We start from the raw sequence: 21,953 nt of genomic DNA on the forward strand, positions 1-21,953 counted from the left end.
CATTCAAGTCATTTTATAGAAATACAATTTGATTCAAGTGTATTAGAGACTAGTACTACACAAATATTTTATAGTGATACCATGTTTTTGGATAGCCAAATGGAACAAGTCATCTGGGTGTCCACAGACTTCAAACCAAAACTCAAAGGATTTAATTAAGAGGAATCGGATACAATTACAAGTATAGGTCTCTGCAGGAAAGTAATGGGAGTTACGAGATCAAGGTGTTTTTACACCATGATACCTGATTAGTTGATGTAATAGTGACGTTAGGTTTAGGGGTGGGGTTGGGTAAGGGGGATCATTTAGATTGCTTGATTCAGAAACACCCAGTAGTTTCAAAGCACCCACATGGTGATAAATGCCCACTTTTGCTCTGCAGATACAATTAGGGATGGTAGGAAAGAATTACAATAAAGGCAATGGAGGTGACTATAACTTCAGACTGAATACTGCAATTCAAACTGACAACAAAAAAATATTTGTTTTAATATTGTGGCTAACCCGTGCAGATGTTTATTAGATCATTCTTAGAGAAAAAGAGAAAAAAAAGATAAATGTCACTGGAAAATATTTATTTGAGGGAAGAGCTACGTAGACTAGTGTACTGCATTATTCACTAATTCTTAAAGAAGTTCTATTATAGAGCTTGTGTGTTAAGTTCTGTGTTATTGTAATGTTTTCATCTTTGTGTAGTGGATGTAGTCGATGACTGTATGTTGTTTTAACTTATAATTCTAATTTCATATTCTCACAGAAACTAAATACAGAGCATAGTGTCTGAGAAAGATCTTTTTTATTTAATCGCTTTCTTATTCACTTATTGCAAAAGAAAACAAACATTTTATGAAATCTGGTGTTTAAAAAAATAACAAAACACGAAAGAAGAGCTATAAATAAGAGTGAGGTTGTTTCTCAAACAGAAATATTAATGATAGACAGAAGATATGGAAAATGAATAAAAATACCAAATTGGCTAGTAGCTACAGTACATTTCATAAATTTAAGATAAACAAGCAACAATTACGTTCTGTTTGTTGGGTGTTAATATCCCAGTTTTAGTGTTTGTGTGTTACATATCCGTCAATTGAAGAAATAAAATAATGATTTCCCACCATTAACCCTTTGGTAAATCTCACTCATACCATCCGTCAGTAGTAGTTTGTGTGGTCACTGTTTGCTAACAAAGAAATCTCCTCGTTACAGAAATTATATTCTAAACAGCATGTGTGTATAGTTCCATAGAGGATGTGCAATTTAAAGCATAATCTATGAATATTCAAAACGTCCTTTATAGGTAATCGATGTCCTTCATTACGAAAAGAAAAATGAACAACATTTTTGTTTGTTTGTTTGCTTTTTACCAGCAGTTTCACACAGAAAATACTAAGCTGTTTCTGTCATGAGATAAAAAATGTAAAGAAATTGAATGTAAAGAAATTGCAGCTATCTCACAATTCACAAAACATTTTTCTTGGAATACTGAGAAAAAAAAGTCATAATTCAGATTTTTTTCCCCCTCGCTATTACAAGTTTCCACCTCGGAATTCAGTTTTTTTTAACCCCGAAAAGAAAAAATGAAAGGAAAAAAGCAATTGAGACATTTATCTCACTACATCTCAAAATTATTTTTTCCCATCTGAATTATGAGTTTATATATCGTAATTCTCAGTTTATATTCTTAGAACTTTGAGAACAAAAAAGGTCAAATCAAAGGTCAAAATTACCTTTTTAATTTTGTTTTTTTATCCCTTGGCAGAAACAAGTTTCCATATATTATCTTTTCATGGAATATTTTTTGTTTGTTTGCAGAATTTCAAGTTTATACCTTTTTTTTTCTTTCTCAGAATTGCAAGATAAAAAGTTGTGTGAGATAAATTCGCAATTCCCCAATTTATGTTTTGTTTTTGTTATCCTGTAGTGGAAACAAGCTTCATAAAATGCTGCAGTGTAGCAATAAGCACCATCTGAAACAATAAATCTTAATCTCTATATATAAACTGGATTCAGAAATACTTATAAACCTCAACAGCAATGATGCAAGCTCAGTAGCATGTTAAGCACTCACAGTACAAAGCTACAAATATATACATCTTATTAAAATAAACTGCATTTCAATTCAAGCTGATAGATTCAAGCTGATTTAAGCAGTTTTGCGCCTGAAGTTTAAAAACTTTACCATATGCACTTTCGTTCTATTCTTGAACAGAGTTAACAGTACCAGCATGGGGTCAATGACAAAATGAAGACCTATAGGTCTATAGATTTGAAACTATTCCTCAGGTTATGTGGCTGAATTGAGTTTTTGTGTCTCCGTATATTTCCGTCTGCCACAAAGAGGCAGCAAAAGATTTCAGATTGCAATGTGTTAACTTATTCTTGCACACACTCCATTCTGTTGACATCACCATTGCTAACAGTGTCTTCTGATTCTTCTTCTTCTTCTTCTGCCTTGGTCATCTCCTCTGGGCTTGGGGGCTCTCCCAGGGTTGCTGGAGGTGAAATAGGGGGCAAAGGTATAGCTTCCCCTTTCTTTGCCAGTTCTGCTAGCTCGCGAGCGGAGCAGGAAGGGGTTGGTGCAGGGTAGGTGTGGTGGAACGTGTCATAATCCACCTCGTAAAATCCCTCCTCCAGCGAGAGCACAGGGGTGAAACGTTCTCCCCAAAGCACTTCTGAATTCAGGTACGAGCTTCGGGCTTGACATGTCATTCCTTCAGGAAAAAACAGAGGAAAATGGCCATGAGCACAGAAAAGAGATAACACAGTAATGCAGAAAGCTTCCAGTTTTCATTGTGATCAGTTATATTACAATTATATGTTTCTAAATAATTTGGGGGCTGTTGTATGAGCTAATAAAACAGAGATAAGACAGTTGTGCAGAAAAAAAAATCTAGTTTTCATCATTAGTTCAGTATTGGCTACATATCAGAACCCCTTTTATAACCTTTGCTGAAGAACTGTTTCAGTATGTCTAATATATTCAAATATTCAAAAGTCACTGTGCTTCTGACCTTTGAAAGTTAATAAAGATCCTTTCAATATGCTTATAGAAATGTACTTAAGCTTAATTAATTAAGAATATCATGTTTTCTGTGAAACGCGGACATGCAGGCACATGCACCGCTGAATATTTATGGGCACACCTTCTAAAAATAGAATTCAAGCTTTCACATCATCTGCTTAAGTGAACCTCGAATAACCGCATCAATTACTCCAGAGACGTGCAGTTACAGAGCAACAAAACATACTTTCAACAAGCATCTCTTTTACATCCACTTTTAACCACACACAGAGTGATAGAGGCGGTCATGATGAATATCTAGAAAACTTAGCAGATACCATTCATCAAACACATCAAAATTCATGAGATTCCCAGTGTACAGTAGTTCAATAAGTCATCAAACTATATTAGCCATAGAATTCTACTGCAAGAGAAGCTTCACTTTCACTGCTACCACTCTGCATTTGACTTTAACACCTCCATTTGGACATTTTAAACTGTTCATTTAAAACCATTCCACTGTGAACAAAATGCTTTGTTAGTCACCCAGGAAAATCTAAAACATTAGACTATTCTAGAACCTAAACAGAAGTAGAATCAAAGCCTTACTGGTACTAAAGGCTTAATTTAAAAAAGGAAAGAGGTTTTAAAACATCTCACCGTGGGCAGTTTAAAAGGCTTTTTTAAGGGTCTGTTCCAGGTTTAACATAGGTTAAGTTCTCTGAACAGCATCTGTGCCATGCCATCTACTACCACAGACAATTTTATCCCTCAGTTTGAAAAACGTGTTTAAAATAATGTAAGTCTATGGTGCATTTAACTCCAGAGCGTTTAAAGTGTGCGGTTTGAATTATTTTTATTTATTTATTTTTTCTTACATACAGATAAATTAGTAAAACTGTAAAGTTGTCTGAATCATCCTTTTAGTGATGACACTATTGTTCTAGGTGGATTTAATTATGTAAATTGTATGGTCATGACAGGAGTAATATAACTTTGCACAGACAAGATTAATAAGCACTGTTATTACACTTAATACATATACAGTTTATGTTTTGGCTTATGAAACACTGTGTATTTTAGCATTTATCCCAGAGCAATAGAGTGATTAAGTATTTTTAGGCCAACCCAGAAGTGAGCGTCCCCCTAGTTCCCATGACAAAAACCCAATAGGAATTTTCTAATGACTGTTGGATTATTGCACAATATAAGACTGGTTACAAATACAATTTTTTTTATTGATAATCTTCACAAATGACCACAACTTTTATGAATTTTGAAGCCAAAATACAATTGGCAGAAGTAAAAAGCTAAATTTACACTATAAACAAACCATGACGGTCTCAATGCCTCCACCTTTAAGCTTCCGTCAACTCTTTCAGTCTTTATTTTAAAAACATATTTCTTGAATATTTGAATTAAAATAGTTTGGAAGCGCATGAAATCTTAATTGAAATTTTTAATTGTATTTTTAGCTTGTAGAGTAAAATGTGAAAAAAAATCTTGTGTAAAAACTTATTTTATTTCCTTGCCTCAAAAAACCCATATACTTTGGGACGATGTAAGTAGAACTGATACCCCCCCCCAAAAAAAAAATACAGGTCTCACAGAAACTGACTGAATGATGACAACATTTTCATTTTTCAGAAAACGATTCCATTCAAAGGTATAGCTCTCAGCAATGATAAATCTGTCTTCATTTTTTGTTAGTTGTTTGAAATCTGTATGAATTTCTGTCTTCTGCTGAGCACAAAAAAGATGGTTACCGTTAGTTGGTTACCATCATTCTTCAAAACATAAGATAGAAAAAAGAGAATCATACAAGTTTGAAGCATCTTGACGGTGACCAATTGATGACAGATTTCTCATTTTTCAGTGAACTATCCCTTTAAGAGCTGTTGCTCAGGTTGAGATTCAAACTATAATTGCTATGAGAACAATTATAATTGTTATTAGACTTGGACTCTCTGTTCATTACCCTGATTGGACATGAGCTACCAATCATAAACCTCTATTACTTCCATTACTTATTACTTTAAAGCCCCCAAAGGGCTTTATTTAGAAAATCAATAATTAATCTTTATAATTTTCCAATTCCGTTAGGCCTTGAGGTACAGACCTGACCTGAATAGTTTTGTATCATTTTCTGATACCGATTCTTTCACTGTTATCCTGCTTTTTATCTAATAATAGATTGGTTAAACCTACATCGACTGAAAGTGGGATGCTCTTGAATGTCAGATGTGAGACAAAAAAAGTATAACTGCACTGAACAAGTGATGATTGTGGACTGAATCAAGCTACTCACTGCATCCCACTCCTGAGCAATGATTCATTACTTTAGATGTAGGAGAGAGTGTGTTTGTGAGCGTGTGTGTGTATTTATGAGTATGTGAGTGGCAATTGCATTGTAGTTCTTTCAATTGTCTTCTGCTCGCTAATTTCCCTGAGGCGGTTCTATTGACAGGCAATGAGCCTGTCTTACTGAGAAACATCTAAAGAGTCCACCATCCTTCTGCTCCATGCAGGCAGCAATATCTGTCTTTACTGACACAGAGCACAATGCAAAAGCTTATTAGCATAGTGTAATTGCAATTGGGGTCATATGAATTCACTGTCAATATAATTAGAAAATCCCATGAAAATATCACATCATGCCCTGCTGTCAGCATTCGGTTACCAGGGGAACTTTGTTACATCTTGTAAATTTCCATGTTTAGGGGCAACTCTTTTACCGGCAGTTTTGAAGGAAGATCAACATTCGCGCCGAAAAAATATGTGCAAACTGTATTGAAGCAGAGATCAGTTTGTTCCTCACTTTCCGCGCTGACGCAGAGATCGTTGCTTCTGTGAAAACATAACGTGCCTAATGTTTTCGACTCGTAAATTACACGTCACGCCCTGATGTCACGTGTCGTTACGGGATCTTTACGGGTTGTTGACACAGAGTGGTCATTGTGTGCATGTGACAACAGTATCACAGATTCTCCACAGATATTACTTTTGTGGGAGGGCTGCAGAAAACAGCCACTCCTCAAGAAAGGTCACATGCAGTCATGACTGAGCTTTGCCAAAACACACCTTTAAAACGAAAATGAATTATTTGGCCTCAACAGCAAACAATATGTCTGGCAGAAATCCAATACCGCGCTCACCATCCAGCTAACAGCATTCCTACAGTAAAGCATGGATGTGGTGAGATCCTGTTATGGGGTGTTTCTCTGCAGCAGGGACTGGAGCACTTGTCATAGAATGAAGGAAGGAAGGAATAGATAGATAGATAGATAGATAGATAGATAGATAGATAGATAGATAGATAGATAGATAGATAGATAGATAGATAGATAGATAGATAGATAGATAGATAGATAGATAGATAGATAGATAGATAGATAGATAGAAAATGGATGGGGCAAAATACTGTCAAATTCTTGGGGAAAAACTGCTGCCTCTGCTAGAAAGTCGTCAATGGGAAAAAGGTTAACATTCCGACATGACATTGACCCAAAGCACACAGAAGAAATGAGTATACAGTGATTGAAAGAGGAAAAGATGTCCTTGCATGGCCTAGTCAGAGCCCAGACTAAACCCCACTGAAAATCTGTGGAATGACATGAATACTGCGGTCAACAAGCCATCACCCTCAAATTTATCGAAGAGTGGGCAAATATTGCAAAGTCTAGATGTGCAAAGTTAGTAGACAGAAATCCAATCCTAATAGACTAAAGGCTGTAATTAAAGCAAAAGGTGCTTCAACAAAATGCTGACACAAGGTGGTGATCTTTTTTCCACCACACTGATTCTGTTTTTTTTTCTGACATGTTGGTATTATATCTTTCACTTGGAAAAGTTGGACTGAGTAAATACAGCTGGATAAAACAAAAACTGTAAGTCTTCATTTCAGGCTGCAAAGCAACAAAATCTGATTATTTTAAAGGGGGTGATTCATTTCTATCCCCACTGTGTGTGTGTGTGTGTGTGTGTGTAGGGGTGTAACGGTACACAGACATGATGGTTTGGTACGTACCTCAGTTTTGATGTCATGGTTCGGTATGGTTTTGGTTCAGCAGGGAGAAAAACCAAACATAAAATTGCATTTTTTATTAAATCATGGTTAAATTAACAAATTGTTCTTTTTGGTAATTAACTTACATAGAGAAAATAGATAGAAAAGAAAATAGATAGAGAAAAACCTCAGCTCATGCTCTAAAACTATAGGGAGTCCTTTTACATTACGATGAGTTAAAATTAACAACAGAGCCCAAACTTAAATTCAGTTACTATTTATTTTTAAATATAATAATCAACGTTCAAATAAAAAAAAATGTATGCAAAACTGTAAACTGCACATAATGCAATTTGTTTTTAAATTAACTAAATTTCTCTTTGTTGTTTAAATATAATCTTTACTCTTCTCTAGTCTTCATTTCTCTAGCAAAATAATGAGCTGTGGACACTGATGACTTGCCTGAGGTAAATGAAATGTGACATTTTGTTTATACGCTGCTCAGCTGATGTCTTTCCGCGGTTGAAGCACTAATTGAGTGATTACATAAGGCATGAGATGTTCATTCATGTTTATTTCATATTAAAACTAACTCACTCGCTCACTCGCACTGTCATTTAATACCATGGCATTTATACCATGATCTGTCACGGCACATCAAAGAGTGTCCGTACGGCATTAAGTGTTTGAATTTCTTGAAAAACGAAAACCCACATAAATTGAACGATGAGACTTGATTTCTTGTCAAAAGTTAACAATATAGTTTTGCTCATGCAGTGGTTATAACAATGCTGTATTCGTTCTGTACATATGCTTACTGAATGAAAGAGTATGCGTACCGTTACACTCCTAATATGTGTATATGTATATGTATTTATTAAATTTAATTGTATGCATTTAAATTAAAAATTAAATTAAAATTAAATAAAAAAAAAAATTTATGCATTTAGCAGACGCTTTTATCCAAAGCGATTTACAGTGCATTCAGGCTAAAAATTTTACCTATCATGTGTTCCCAGGGAATCGAACCCCAAACCCCAGCGCTTGATATTGCAATGCTCTACCAATTGAGCTACATGAACACACACATACATATATATAAATATATATATATATATATATATATATATATATATATATATATATATATATATATATATATATATATATATATATATATATATATATATATATATATATATATATATATATATATCTCAAAAGTACATTACGAATTTGACATTTTTTCAATGAAATCTCTCCTTGCACATCAAGACTGTATTAACTTGGTCAAAACAAAACTTTGGGAAACAGTATTACAATGTAACATAACTGTTTTCTGTTTTAATATGTAATGTTCTATTTTAAAATGTAATTTATTCCTGTGTTGCAAAGGTGATTTTTTAGCAGTCATTACTCCAGTCTTCAGCATCACATGATCCTTCAGAAATCATTAAAAAATGTTGACTTGCTGCTTAAGAAACAATTTCTTATGATTATCAATGTTAGTTTATAGTTAGTTTATGGAGAAACAACGATATACAATCATCCAAATGTTTGGTGTATGTGTGTGTGTGTGTGTTCAATAGAAAGTAATACTATGATTCAGCAAATATGAATCAAATTGATTTAAAGTGACAGTAAATTATTTATAATGTTACAAAAGGTTCTATTTCAAATAAATGCTGTTATTTTGAACCTTGTATTGATTAAAGAATCAAGAAAAACTTGTTTCCGCAAAATTTTAAGCAGCAAAAAGTTTTTAACATCGACAATAATAAGAGCCATTATTACTAACTGAGCAGCAATAATAATTGAGTAGCAAATCAAATCAAGCATCGATTAAACATTTACTTTATTATTCAAAAATTTGTAATCTTGCTTACAATTTGTTTAAACCATGTCTCCTGTTCAATGACAGTCAATGGAGAAACATGTTTTTTTTGCCTACATAACGGTGTAATTATGGCATTGCCAGCACTCATACTCTGTGATCTACTCTCACCTGTGGCCTCCACCATTCCTTCCAGAATGACCACTATTTCAAACTCTTCTCGTGCCAGTTGCTCCTGAGAGATGTCCCAGAAGGGGCTGTTCTTGTTGATCTCATGGCAAATAATCAGCGGCGAAACCAGGAACAGGCGATCGTCCCCCGTGTCAAAACCCACGTTGATGTCCGTCTGGTTTAGGGGGATGAACTCTCCTTCCTTTGTCTGCTTAGAGCGGATGAGCTTGGCCCTGATGGAGGCCTCCACTATGTGTGAGTTACGCAAGTCCCCCACACGAAACATCAAACACAACTTGCTGTCCCGCATGGATATCACAGCTGTGCTGGAAAACATGAGAGTTTCAGCACGTTTCTTTGGCTGTGAGATTTTGACAAACATGCAGCCCACCATGAAGGCATTGACGATGGAGCCCAAGATGGCCTGCACTAGAAGCAAGATGATGCCCTCAGGGCATTTGTCTGTTATGACGCGGTACCCATAACCAATGGTAGTCTCAGTCTCGATGGAAAAAAGAAACGCAGAGACGAAGCCATTGAGGTTATTCACACACGGCGTCCACTCATTGTCATCAGCGTGGTCCAGATCTCCACGGGTGTAGGCGATGAGCCACCAGATGAAGCCAAAAAACACCCAGGTGGTGGTGTAGACCAGCGTGAAGACCAGCAGATTGAAGCGCCACTTTAAGTCTACAAGTGTGGTGAAGATGTCCGTCAGGTAACGGTAGGTTTCACGCACGTTTCCATGGTGGACGTTGCACTTGCCGTCCTTTTCCACATAGCGCTGACGCCTTTTTCTGAACGGACCCCCAGTGGGATCGGAAGCATCACCACCTCCCAGAACTCCCCTAACAACCATCGTACGGTCTGTGGGGATCTACCATCAAGAATGGAAAAAGTAGTAAGAAAGGAAACAAGTTTGGCTTAAAGAAAAGATTAAACAATAGCAGTTAGCATCAGACTCCATCAAGATACCGTAAACAAAACTTGAGAAATATTGAGATAAGAAATATTTTTATAAGCACCAAATCAACATATTAGAATGATTTCTGAAGGATCATGTGCCACTAAGGTGGCCATATGCGCCGTTCATATGGGACACGTCCCAGCCAGGATTTTAATAATGCCAAAAACATCCAGAGCAGTTTGACCAATAAGATGCAGGTTTTGTACATAATCGACCAATCGTGGGGCTTCGTGTGAGAAGGTGAGATCTAGAGGGAACGATCAAAGTGATGCAAATATGCGCACGTGTTTGTCCGTTCGATTGACTTGAAGTGTCGCTGTGCACACATCCAAAAAAAACAAAAAAACAAAGTGCACAACAATGCTTCAAGTCAAACGAACGAACAAACACGTGAAAGCGATTCGAAAGCATAAGGAGCCATCTGCTCTGCTCTTTATAGCTCTCATGAATGTTACACAACGATCAACCTGCACAGTGCAAATAGCCAAAACCTGTATATTTTAGGCAATATTACAATCCTAGCTTGGACGTGTCCCATATTAACGGAGCATATAGTCACCCTATGTGACACAATAATAAATTACACTTTAAAATACATTAAAATAGAAACTGTTATTTCAAACTGTAATGATATTTCCCAATATTACTGTTTTTACTTTATTTTTGATCAAATAAATGCAGCCTTGGTGAGCATAAGATCTAATGGACCTCAAACTTTTCAGATTGCTTCTTTTTGTTCTTGGTTAGATTGAATGTAGTTGCTTAGCAAGTTCAACATTCATACATGTAATAAAAAAAAAAGCATAAAAGAAGAGTAAATAAGAAACTAAACTTACTTTTTCATTGGGATCAGTCCATTTTTTTGGCAGCTTGATGCCTTGTTTTTCCACATCCTGGCCCTTAAAACCACTCATGGCCCGGAAGCCGCAGACGTTGTCTCTGATCCAACACAGTAGCTGGAGCTCTCCGACTGTTAGAAGAAAACACATGAAAACTAGTAGGTGAAACTCATAATGGAGAGCAAAGACTGGAGCAATTTATCACAAACAGTGAGATAAATGTGCTTGCAAGCAGTCTTAATTATAATCAGTGTTAAATTATGTTGCTTCACAGTGTTTGCTTACCTACACACCACATTTCCACAATTAGTCCCTGAATCTGCTTCACAAATCAGTGCAGTGAATTAAGCACTGAATACATTAACAGTTAAAATGCAAGGGTCATCACTAAAAAAGTTTGTTTACACCAAGTCAGCTCAGATAGTTGTAGGAAAATTCACAGAAACTGGAATTAATGCATTTTAACATGAGAAACATGATTTTATTGGTTTGCAATATTTGCAAAAAAAAACAACAAGCCTTTGACCTAAAATGTTAGACCAGCATACTAAAAAGATTCACTAAGAAATGCTAATACATTTCACAAATCATTACAAAGAAACGACAAGTAACACACTGAACATTATAAGTGCAATTTTAAAAAAGAAAGACCGAAATTGTGTTTCATTGTTAAATGTGCTCCATTAATCTGTTTTATTTAAAATAAAAACATTATTAAAAAAATACTGTGCACTATATTGTTTTGTATCTTCTACTACAGTATGGCCCACACCAGGCTTCTTAACTTCACCCAAAAACTTAAATTGTCATAATTTACTCACCCTCCGTTTGTTCCAAACCCATATGAGTGTCTTTCTTCTGTTGAACACTAAAGAAGGTATTCTGAAGAATGCTGGTAACCAAATAGTTGACGGTAGCCATTGACTTCCATATTTTTTCCATACTATGGAAGTCATTGGCTACTGCCAACATCATCTTTTGTGCTCAACAGAAGAAAGAAATTCGTACAGGTTTGGAACAACTTAAGTGTGAGTATATGATGACAGAATTTAATTTTTGGATGAACTATTCTTTTAAAAAGCTTAACAGACCAGGACTACACCAGCAGTCCTTTAACCCTTTAAGTAGGGTTTAAATATGTGTATTTTTTTTTTTTGCATACAAAAATCATCACGAGCAATGACTTTCAATTATTTTAAAGAAAAAGCTGCAAAACCCTGCAAACGATTCAGCTTCATCTCCTTATATACATACATACATACATAAAACACTTTTTTCCACATGATTGATCACGTTCACTGAATGTTGAATTCAACATCTGTTTCTACACATTAGCCATTAGCTCAAGTCCCCAAAGGATTCGTGGCTCTCCCTCTCTGCCCAAGCATCACCCAACAGCACCGACAGCAGGTGCAGGTGAGTACCAGTGGGTTTTTTAATAACACACATGTGAAAGCAATATTAATGGTGGCAGGCTTCATGGGGAACATGGAGCAAGGCAGTCTGAGGCAGATGGGGGCAGACGGCACCCACTAGGAGATCTGATAAGACATGGTCCAGAGAGAGAGAAAGTGATAGAGGGAGAGAAAGAGGAAGATTGAGAAAGTGACAGATAACAACACATAAATTTGCTGTGCAAGATTAGAAGGGTGTGCAACAAAAATCTTTAGGAGCCAAGAAAACAAACAGTCCCTATTTAGCAAGACCATAAACAAGTTAAACTAATCTTTATGTAGGTAGCTGAATACTTTCTTTAATTGGTCCCAACCATGTGAGATAAAGCGGCAAGTGATACACTTGAAAGTGGGTGGGCGATACGGCAAAAATATCATAGCACAATTTTTTTTTAAAGGAAATTCACGATTTTATCATGATTCTTTGTCATGCTGATTTTACTATTTGCAAGTTGTCTGAGCAATACAGCCAAATTCATTTTTGACAAAAAAAAACAAACAGTTTTTTTGGTTCATTTTAAAGCCTTCTACATCAATTTAAATAAAGGAACTAAACTGGAACTTAAAAACATGCTCAAATGGCACACAAACCCTGGTGTCATGCCTGCTTAGGACTGTGGCTTAGTGTTGTGATTGGCAGGATTGCATGAACTGCACATGCAAGAACACTTAGTAGTAGTCACAACTTCTCAAAGTTGAACTAGCAGAGGAGAGAAGGCTAACTTTGGTCATTAGCCTCTGCCATATAATTGCATAAGTGCCACGAGCAGACACTAGAGATGGCCACACTGCAGAGACAATAGCGATGCTTCCTGCTTTCACGTCTGTAGTTAATCCTCAGGTCCAAACAAAGCTCTGCAGAGTTCCTCAGAATATAAATGTCCTGCATGTTCACTGATAAATATTTAGGCAATTTTTTTTAAGCTTTCATCTACTGAGAATGCAGTAAATATCCCCCCAAACCAGTAAAGAAAATGAAATACTTCATCCAGTTTGACCAAATCAGGATCCCAGACGACTTCGAAACGAGACACATTTCACAGTCAAACACCCTGCAGCTCAGCCACAACTGTGCCACTGTCACTCTGTCTGAACTGTTGCGTCATCACAGACCCAAACACTGGACAGTACCAGGGGTCAGTGTAAAATGTCACCAACTGGAGTGAGCAGCAGGAGAGCACTGTTTCTCCTCTGTGACTCTCACTGAGACGGAGAAGAGCACACAACCACAACAAGCCACGAGGGACTAAAGCACTTTTCCACTTTTTAATCATTGTTTTATTATCTCCTAAATCTCCAAAGGTAATATTAATTATCATTATTATTATTATTTATTTATTTTTACTATTTTTTATAGAAAATGAAAGTTGTGCCAATGCTTTTGGATTTTTTTCTGAAACAAGGACAATTCCAAAATAAATAATAATAATAATAATTAATAAATAACTAATAATAAATAAAATAAAAGTATTTCTACATCTATCTATCTATATCTATCATTCTATCTATCTATCTAATTATATACATTAAAAATATTAATAATAATTTTGCAATTCTTGCATAATTAGACAAAATTAAAAATAATGCACACAGAATAATAAAAAATATTCTGTTACATTCTGAAATTTATAAATGATTATAAATCATTATGAATATAATTTTGTTAACAAGTAAAAAAAAAAAAAAAAAACAGGTCAAAAATGTTTCTTTAGCAGCATACTAGAATGATTTCTGAAGGATCATGTGACACTGAAGACTGGATTTATGAAGCTAAAAATTCACAGGAATAATTTTTTAATAATATAAAATTATATCAATTATAAATATTTCAATTATTATTTATATTCATATTCATGATGGATTTTTATGATATATGACTGGGATGTCTGGGTCTGGGTCAAGATTCAAACCATAAAATACATACATAAAAACGAATTCAGAAAAATAGAAGAAAATAAAAAACAACGACAAAAATTATAATCATGGTAAAAAGTGTTCTTCATTCAACAAAAGTAAAAAATAAAACACAAAATCCATTGGCTTTAATAAAAATCAACTCCTTGAAAAGAACAGAGTAGCAAGGACCGCTAATTGGATGTCTCTTTATACGAGGTCACCTCTGAAGGAAGACTATCAGAGAGATGGCATATAACCTGGGCGCCAAACATGACTGTTATTTCAGTTGGCCTTCTATTAGCTGAATGCTAGACTCCAGACAGCATGTGACAGAGATGGAGAAGACATAATAACGACTATAATGCTGAAATGCATTAGACAGCGCTCAAGAAAAGACCCACGAGATGGCTTAGACTGATCTCCGTCACAGGCTCTGACCTTCATGTCTTTTGTTTTAAATGTGAAATGTCTTTATTCACTTGCTTTATGATCTACAATGAGTGGTGAGATATGTCTCTGACTACCTCAAGGGCAAAAACAGGCTTTTCTATTGCAGACCCATCCAGCAGTGGGGAACTGGAGAGCCCTGACACAGAACACGAACTCACAGCTCCCACGATTTGCATAATTACCTTTTCAACCATTTTTACATAATCCCTCTGTTTCACAGATAGACCGGATCATCATCGCCTGGAGAGTTCACCTTGAGTTCACCTTTTAGCCGTGGTCTAATTGCATCATGGATGTCCTGTGTGTATTCAGTTATCTGACTGCACTACATGCTACATGCATCACGCTCTGGAAATGTGGATTTAATAAGCTTTGATATGTCACACTGAACCCTGCACATCACAGGTGGGAGACTCTAAAGGATGTGATAACAGTTTGCAGACTTTCAGAGTTAGCACATCATGCATCAGACTTGATGCCTTATTTAATTTGACTAGAATCAAAAGAGCGCTGCAAGGGACAAATATAGTCTGTTCAATATGTTGCATATTCTTATGTTCATCCTTGAACCAAACAATTCTGAAAAACATGGATAGTAAAACTGTGATTATTAAAAGTAATAACTGAATGTCCTTCTTTTAATGTTAAGGATCTTTCTAATATCTAAGATTAATATGCAAAAACAACAATAAGTAAGATATTTACAGGTTGAGTTCTTCAAAGCGTCGCTGTTTTAGCATCCATCAACACAGTAACACGAACTCAACCAATGGTGTGCATTTGAGGGCGGAACTAACTCTTGGTCTGACCAATGACAGAGAGGGGTGTGTTTAGGGAAACTGCAATGAAAATTTAATTACACATTTAATCTCTAAAACAGTATAACCAACCAATATTTTAGCCTAAATTTTATTCCCAACAAATTAAATATAACATCAACCTTGAGTAAGGTCCATGGATATGCTGTTTTTTTTTTTTAGCAGAACAAAATATATATTATGATGATGATATATTATATAATGTCATATGATGTTATCATATAATGCATTACAGTTTCCAAAAAAATATTAAACAGCACAACTGTTTCCTACATTGATGATAATTAGAAGAAATGAGAAATAAGAAATTACTAAAGTAATGATGTTGAAATTTCAGCTTCGCATCACTGGAATAAATTACATTGTAAAGCATATTAAAATAGACAACAGTTATTTTAAACTATAATTATATTTCCCAACAATACTGTTTACTGTATTTTGGCTCAAATAAATATAAATTTCATGAAATAAAAAAAGTCCTACCAACCTAAAATTTTGAACGGTATAGTGTATATACTATATGATATCTAGAAACAGCAAAAATTCTAAATAACCAACTACTTACACTCAGTATGACAAGAATTGGAAAAATGGTGAAAAAGCATGAGGGAAAATTTCCATCATGTAGGCTGTCAGAATTAGATGGCCTCTCATTATGCACTTGTGTATTTACAAAGCCCTTTTATCAGCAATGGAGGGCATCTTCATCTCAAGTGATACAATTATTGGCTTGTGTCTGGCAGCTGTCTATTCTCTGTGCAAAACAACAGAAACACAGAGGAGAGTGGAAAGGAGAGGCCAAAAATAGACATGCATTTCCAAGGCTTTTGGTTCAGTGATGCTACTCCATTATTTTGCCCGTGTTGAGCAAGTAAGGGTTTCGTCATCATAGTTTTGTAGATATTACCTTATGTATCTTTCAATAAGCAAGTAGAAAGAGAAATCTGTAAGGGGATAGTTCAAACCAAAAATGAAAATTCTATTATCATTTACTCACCTTCATGTATGACCTTTTTTTTTTTCAAATAATGGAAGTCAATTAGAACTAAAAAACTTTTGTCACCCCCATCTTCAAAATATATTCTATTGTGTTTAGCAGAAGAAAGAAAAACAAGCAGGTTTGGAAAGACACAAGGATGAGTAAATAATGACAATATTTTCATTTTTGGGTCAACTATTCATTTAAACTGATTTTTTCCTCATGGACCTCTCACTCTTCTGAGAGCCATTTGAAAAAGTTTGAGTCTTAGGTTTCCCTTGAGAAAGGGGCCGTCCTTTGGGAAAAACGAGTGTCCTGTTTCATTTTGAGTTTAATTACAGCCTTGGGTTACATCCTTATGTCTCCATTTTGGTTCAAATGGAAAAAAAGTGTGCTTAAGGGGACCTGAACCAGGCCTTTCCATTTCCTCATTAATCTATAGAGTCAGATGGTAATCCATTACATTTATAAAGCACTATACAGTAGATCTCTTTTAGCCCAAGGTGCAATCATTACCTTAAAGAATGACGCTTGTCTCCATACAAATGGTAATTAACTGGGACTATGATGGGATATAAACATATATTGCTCATTATTTCTTTGACAACTTCCACATACCAATTTTTATGGCAGATGCATGGGTGCAATTTTGAACATATTACTAAATAAGAATAGACAAATTTGTGTCATGAATTCTACGGGTAACACAATTAGATTAGAGAAAATTACGACTTTTAAATCTTCCAACACAAAAAACACCCAACAGTCCCATTGTTCTTCCTAACCACAGTTCACACAAAGAGTGTAACCATGTTTCACTTAAGTTCACAGCTGCTTGGGGGTTTGGGCTTCATCATAATGGATTGAAGCAGTGATCTCCATTTAAGTTGTACTTACAACACTGTTCCAGAACAGATCAACCCAAATATTCAGATGTGTAGAGCACATTTTATGGGGGACTGTTTCCTGATCCTGGGAGAGAAGACTACAATGCTGGCTGTTCTGACTCACAGTCTTTACATATGTAAAGGGTTTGCCACTGATTATTCAAATGCGAGTTTTGAGCAGTGTAGAGCAGCGGTTCTCAATTCCAGAACTCATACCCCACTGCTCTACACATTCTGTATGTTTCTCTTATGGCTTCAGATGTTTGTTCTATTGGAAGGTAAGTGCCCTGTGAAGTGGACATCACAGGATATTCCACCATGATTCCGCCCTGGATGGCTGGCCAATCAGAGCACACCTCACTTTTCAGAATGATGAGCTTTGTAGAAAACGATGTGTTTCAGAAAGGCGGGGCATAGAGGAGAAACAATATGTACAATATGTGGAAAATAATGTGTGTGTGTGTGTGTGTGTGTGTGTGTGTTTTCATTACACCAAATACACAAAATAATATTCTTTCTAGCAAAATTATATGACCCCTTTAAAAAAGGAAAATATGTGGGAAGGAACTTTGGTTCCTATAGAAAAAAAAGGCTAAGTGAACAAAGCCAAGAGATCAGGATCATTTACTAGAGATAATTTATGATCAGAGAGAATGTACAAAGTTATTTATGCCAATATGTGGTATAAAAACCTCATTAAAGATTTGCATTAATAGTAAAAAAAAAAAAAAAAAAAAAAAAAAAATCCCATACAATGACAGTCAAAAGGTGCCAAAACAACCCACTTGAACCCCGCAGACTTTTAGTATATGGACAAAAACAGTCAAACAGGTTTGAAATGACATGAGGGTGAGTAAATGATGACATAATTTACAATTTTGGCTCAACTATTTCTTAAAATACTACATTTCTTTCTCTTTTTTGTATGACATTTCAAAATAATAAGAAAAAAGATGCAGCTGAGACTGAAATCTCTCTAAAACAAATTCTAAGATAATATCCCAATCTAAATCCACTTTATATTTCTATATATGCATATGTCAGATTAACTCTTTCAGTATACATAAGCTATGTGTATGTTTATGTATGTTTAAATATGTAGCACCATGGTCCTGTGTGGCATGACATTTCGTTCCTTTGTATTGTCTCCATATACAGCGGAATGACAGCAAAGCTCACTTGAATTCTCAAGTCGGATAAACATATATACAAGCATTCCCATGCACTAAAATACCATCCAAGCATCCTCATCCAATGATTTAGGAACAGACCTCATAGTGGATGGATAATGCTCACCTTTGAATTAAAGTTCCCACTGCCATCAAAACATATGGCACTGTACTGAAAAAAATAGAAAATTTGACTCTAGTTCTGGTGAGACTATGTCTTTTTAAAAACATTAATATGAATAACAGGGTATTATGAGCTCACAGTGCCTGAAGGCGTGCTTTGTGTCAGTTCTAGAACAATTATTTATTCAATAGCCTTCTAGAAGCGTTAGCGACAGACAAACGGCCAGCTCCTGTACTGCTGTAAACCATGTCCAGGTTTATGTCTGAATTAATCATTCATGCATGTCAATTATTAAGGCATGTAGTAATTCAGGCAGCAAAAGCCACAGCATTTTTCAAAAGACAGCTATAAACCACATGTAGAAACACAACGAATAAAAATGAAGTTTAAGTGAGATTTTGTAATCACAATGAATAAATAAGCCATATACAAATTATGTCATAATAAGGTGGTATAATAATAAGGGAAACATGGGTGAAGAATCAAAGGTCAAGGTTTCGCTCATTAGCACTGGCCGCCAAAGCATCCTAATACACAAATGATTTAGGAACAGACCTCATAGTGGATGGATAATGTAATTGACTCCTGACCCTAAGGTTGTGGGTTTGAGTCTCGGGACAGCAATACCACGACTTAGGTGCCTTTGAGCAAGACACCGAACGCCCAACTGCTCCCCGGGTGACGCAGCATAAATGGCTGCCCACTGCTCCGGGTGTGTGTTCACAGTGTGTGTGTTCACTTTGGATGGGTTAAATGCAGAGCACGAATGGGTCACTATATTTGGCTGTATGTCATGTCACTTAACCCCTTTTGGAAGGTGGTGTAATTACACCCTCTTTCTCCATTAACTGTCATTCAAAAATATATGTGTATTCTGACAATATTTACAATATAAAAAAAGAAAAATAAAACACACACACGCACGCACACACACACACACACACACACACACACACACACATATATATATATATATATATATATATATATATATATATATATACTTATATTAGATGGTAGTAATTATTTCACAGGTGCCTGATTGTTTTAGGAGGCACTAGAAATTGACACAATTTTCACTATCTGCTGCCTTATACATTATAGTTCAGGATAGTCATTAGTGAAGGGTTAGGGACTGTGCTTTCTCTTGTAGTGTCATCAGCCAATACAGTTAGTGCTGTTATGATGATATAATTTTCACGCTGTTAAAAGGAAAACTGGCAGCATGACTGAGCACCCATGAGAAAAGATGGGATCCTCTGCCAGCTGTGGTGGAAAGGAAGTGCCATTGAAATAAATGGATACACTAATGGCTAGTCAGCCAGTTATCAGTTCAGCTCAAAAATGATCCACAGGGGTGAAATCACTACCATACATGATCATTACTCTCCTGAGGTGACAATGTGCACAAAAATTAATAGGTTGAAAACCAACTTGAATGTAATAAGGTAAAATTTCAAACAATCAATATTAATCAGTGTCATAAGGCATAACTAGTTCTTGCGTTCAATTTGATATATAACAATTTATTTACATTTTAAAAGCTATACAGACCAAGGAAGGGTTGTAACACTCATTTACAAGCCACACTCAACGCTATGTTTTAGATTTGTTAGCATACTATATCTATTTGATCTATATTTACATCCAAACTTTATTTGCTAACTGGATTAAAATGTTTCCTTTTCATTTACTTTAATAAATCAAAATAGATCAAATTAAATTTGGGTTGTGGAATGGTAATAAATACATTTGATCAACAAAATAATCACGAGGAAATTAAAATAGTCGACAGAAAAAAAGGGAAATACTCACTTTCGTAGTCCAAGTCAAATCCTTGCTTCGTTTCCCAGTGGCTCTCCAATCTGAGCTCATTTAAAGCGAAGCGCGCGCGCCAGTATTAGCTTTAAAACATTGCCTCCACGCGCAGAAACATATTTTATAACGACGACTCGTAGGTCTTGAAACCGTTTAATGTCGGAAAATTAAATAATGACTCGCGCAAAGCTACGGTTATTTATTCTGTCCAGCTCTCCAGTTCTCTCCGGCCGCGAGCAGATCCACGGAAGATGAATGTGTGCTGGAGAGATGCTGGATGATCGTAGTGTCAGTGCGCTCGTTCAGATCGTAGGAACAATGTGCATGATGAGGTGGGATTGGTAGGCGAAACATAAGCATGAGCGAAAGCGTGACACATGTCTCCTCCCCCAGGTCCTGCCTCACTCCAAGCGCGCGCGGCACGCTAATGCATTATATCCCTCATTTCATCAATGCATTCTGACACGGGATGCTGCTAAAGATTCCATGCAGTTGTAAATCGATTCAGTATTATTCAATGATGACATCTGTGATGCAACTGCATCAATGACCACCTCTTATGTCTCATGGCAGGGGTCACATGCATTTGGAACATTAGTACATTAGTTGTTGTTGTTATTTGCATTATGTAAACTACATAAAATAAATAAATAAATACAAACAACACTGCACTTCAGATATATAATGACTATATATATTTTTTCAGTATAATTTGACAAAACTGGATGGACATGTAATGTTTTACGCTATTAGAGTTTATTATTAAATAAAAATATTTACATTTATGATTATTACTTCTTACTTTCCCACCAAGGAAATTATGGCACTTTTTGATTTACTTTTTTGATTTTGAACGTCTTCCTGCAGTGTTTTCTTCATGAGAGCAAGTGTTCTTTACTTGCTTTTAAAGCATCAGTACACATAATAAGTTAATATATGTTTAGCTTATTTTAAAAAAATTTAAGCAAATAACGACAACTTTTACTCTTCGCTGTGCTCAAAGCTTTTATGTGTCTTTGAAAATGTCTAACAACTTGGTCAAAATAGAACTGGAATTTAATATAAATTGAAAATGAGGTTGTACATCACAGATTCTATATTAGACAGATTCAGATTAAATATGTTATACATAAAGTCACTCTGTTTCACAGTCTTTTGTTTATTTGAGTCTTCACAGAAAACTGTTGCCTCAGTAATAAATAAAAATGACTACTTTTTCTATATTGTAAGCCCAATAAACAAAAGCCTAGCTTTTCAACCTGATGGTTTCCTACATGCTATTGCTATAGAAAAACTTATTAAGGGGAAATATAAAGATTTGAGGGTCATTTATTGAATAGGTTGAGAGTAATCATTTTGCTTGGAGTAACCTACCTTTTTGACATGAAAATGACAGTTATGTAAGTAGCTATCAGTCTCTTTTCCCCAATGTACCAATGAGAGAATGTATAATTTTTCCCTGGAATGTCCCTTTAAGTTCATGTAAATTCATACATATCTGAATTACTATTGAGGGCTACTATTCTAAAAAATCGAAAAA

At 35.5% G+C, this 21,953-nt stretch overlaps 2 protein-coding genes across 2 annotated transcripts in view; one reads left to right on the forward strand and one right to left on the reverse strand.

Annotated features, from left to right (window-relative positions):
- Positions 1–21,953, forward strand: part of LOC113059477 (collagen alpha-6(VI) chain-like) — a 1,020,620-nt gene that overhangs the window by 652,772 nt on the left and 345,895 nt on the right.
- Positions 814–20,797, reverse strand: LOC113059543 (G protein-activated inward rectifier potassium channel 4-like). Its single transcript, XM_026228098.1, has 4 exons — positions 20,411–20,797; positions 10,816–10,949; positions 9,013–9,889; positions 814–2,711 (listed from the first exon to the last, which is right to left on the reverse strand). The coding sequence occupies exons 2-4, from the start codon at positions 10,891–10,893 to the stop codon at positions 2,374–2,376; spliced, it is 1,293 nt and encodes a 430-aa protein (XP_026083883.1). The 5' UTR covers positions 10,894–10,949; positions 20,411–20,797; the 3' UTR covers positions 814–2,373.

Source organism: Carassius auratus, chromosome 41 (assembly GCF_003368295.1).
Source record: "Carassius auratus strain Wakin chromosome 41, ASM336829v1, whole genome shotgun sequence".
Lineage (NCBI taxonomy): Eukaryota > Metazoa > Chordata > Actinopteri > Cypriniformes > Cyprinidae > Carassius > Carassius auratus.

What these genes read in the sequence shown, in the direction of transcription:
- LOC113059543 (XM_026228098.1), bottom strand. Translation starts at nt 10,893, where the DNA reads ATGAGTGGTTTTAAGGGCCAGGATGTGGAAAAACAAGGCATCAAGCTG. An exon ending in GGACTGATCCCAATGAAAAA is followed by an intron (nt 9,890 to 10,815) that starts GTAAGTTTAGTT and finishes TCTTGATGGTAG; the next exon opens with ATCCCCACAGACCGTACGAT. An exon ending in AGGAATGGTGGAGGCCACAG is followed by an intron (nt 2,712 to 9,012) that starts GTGAGAGTAGAT and finishes TTTTTCCTGAAG; the next exon opens with GAATGACATGTCAAGCCCGA.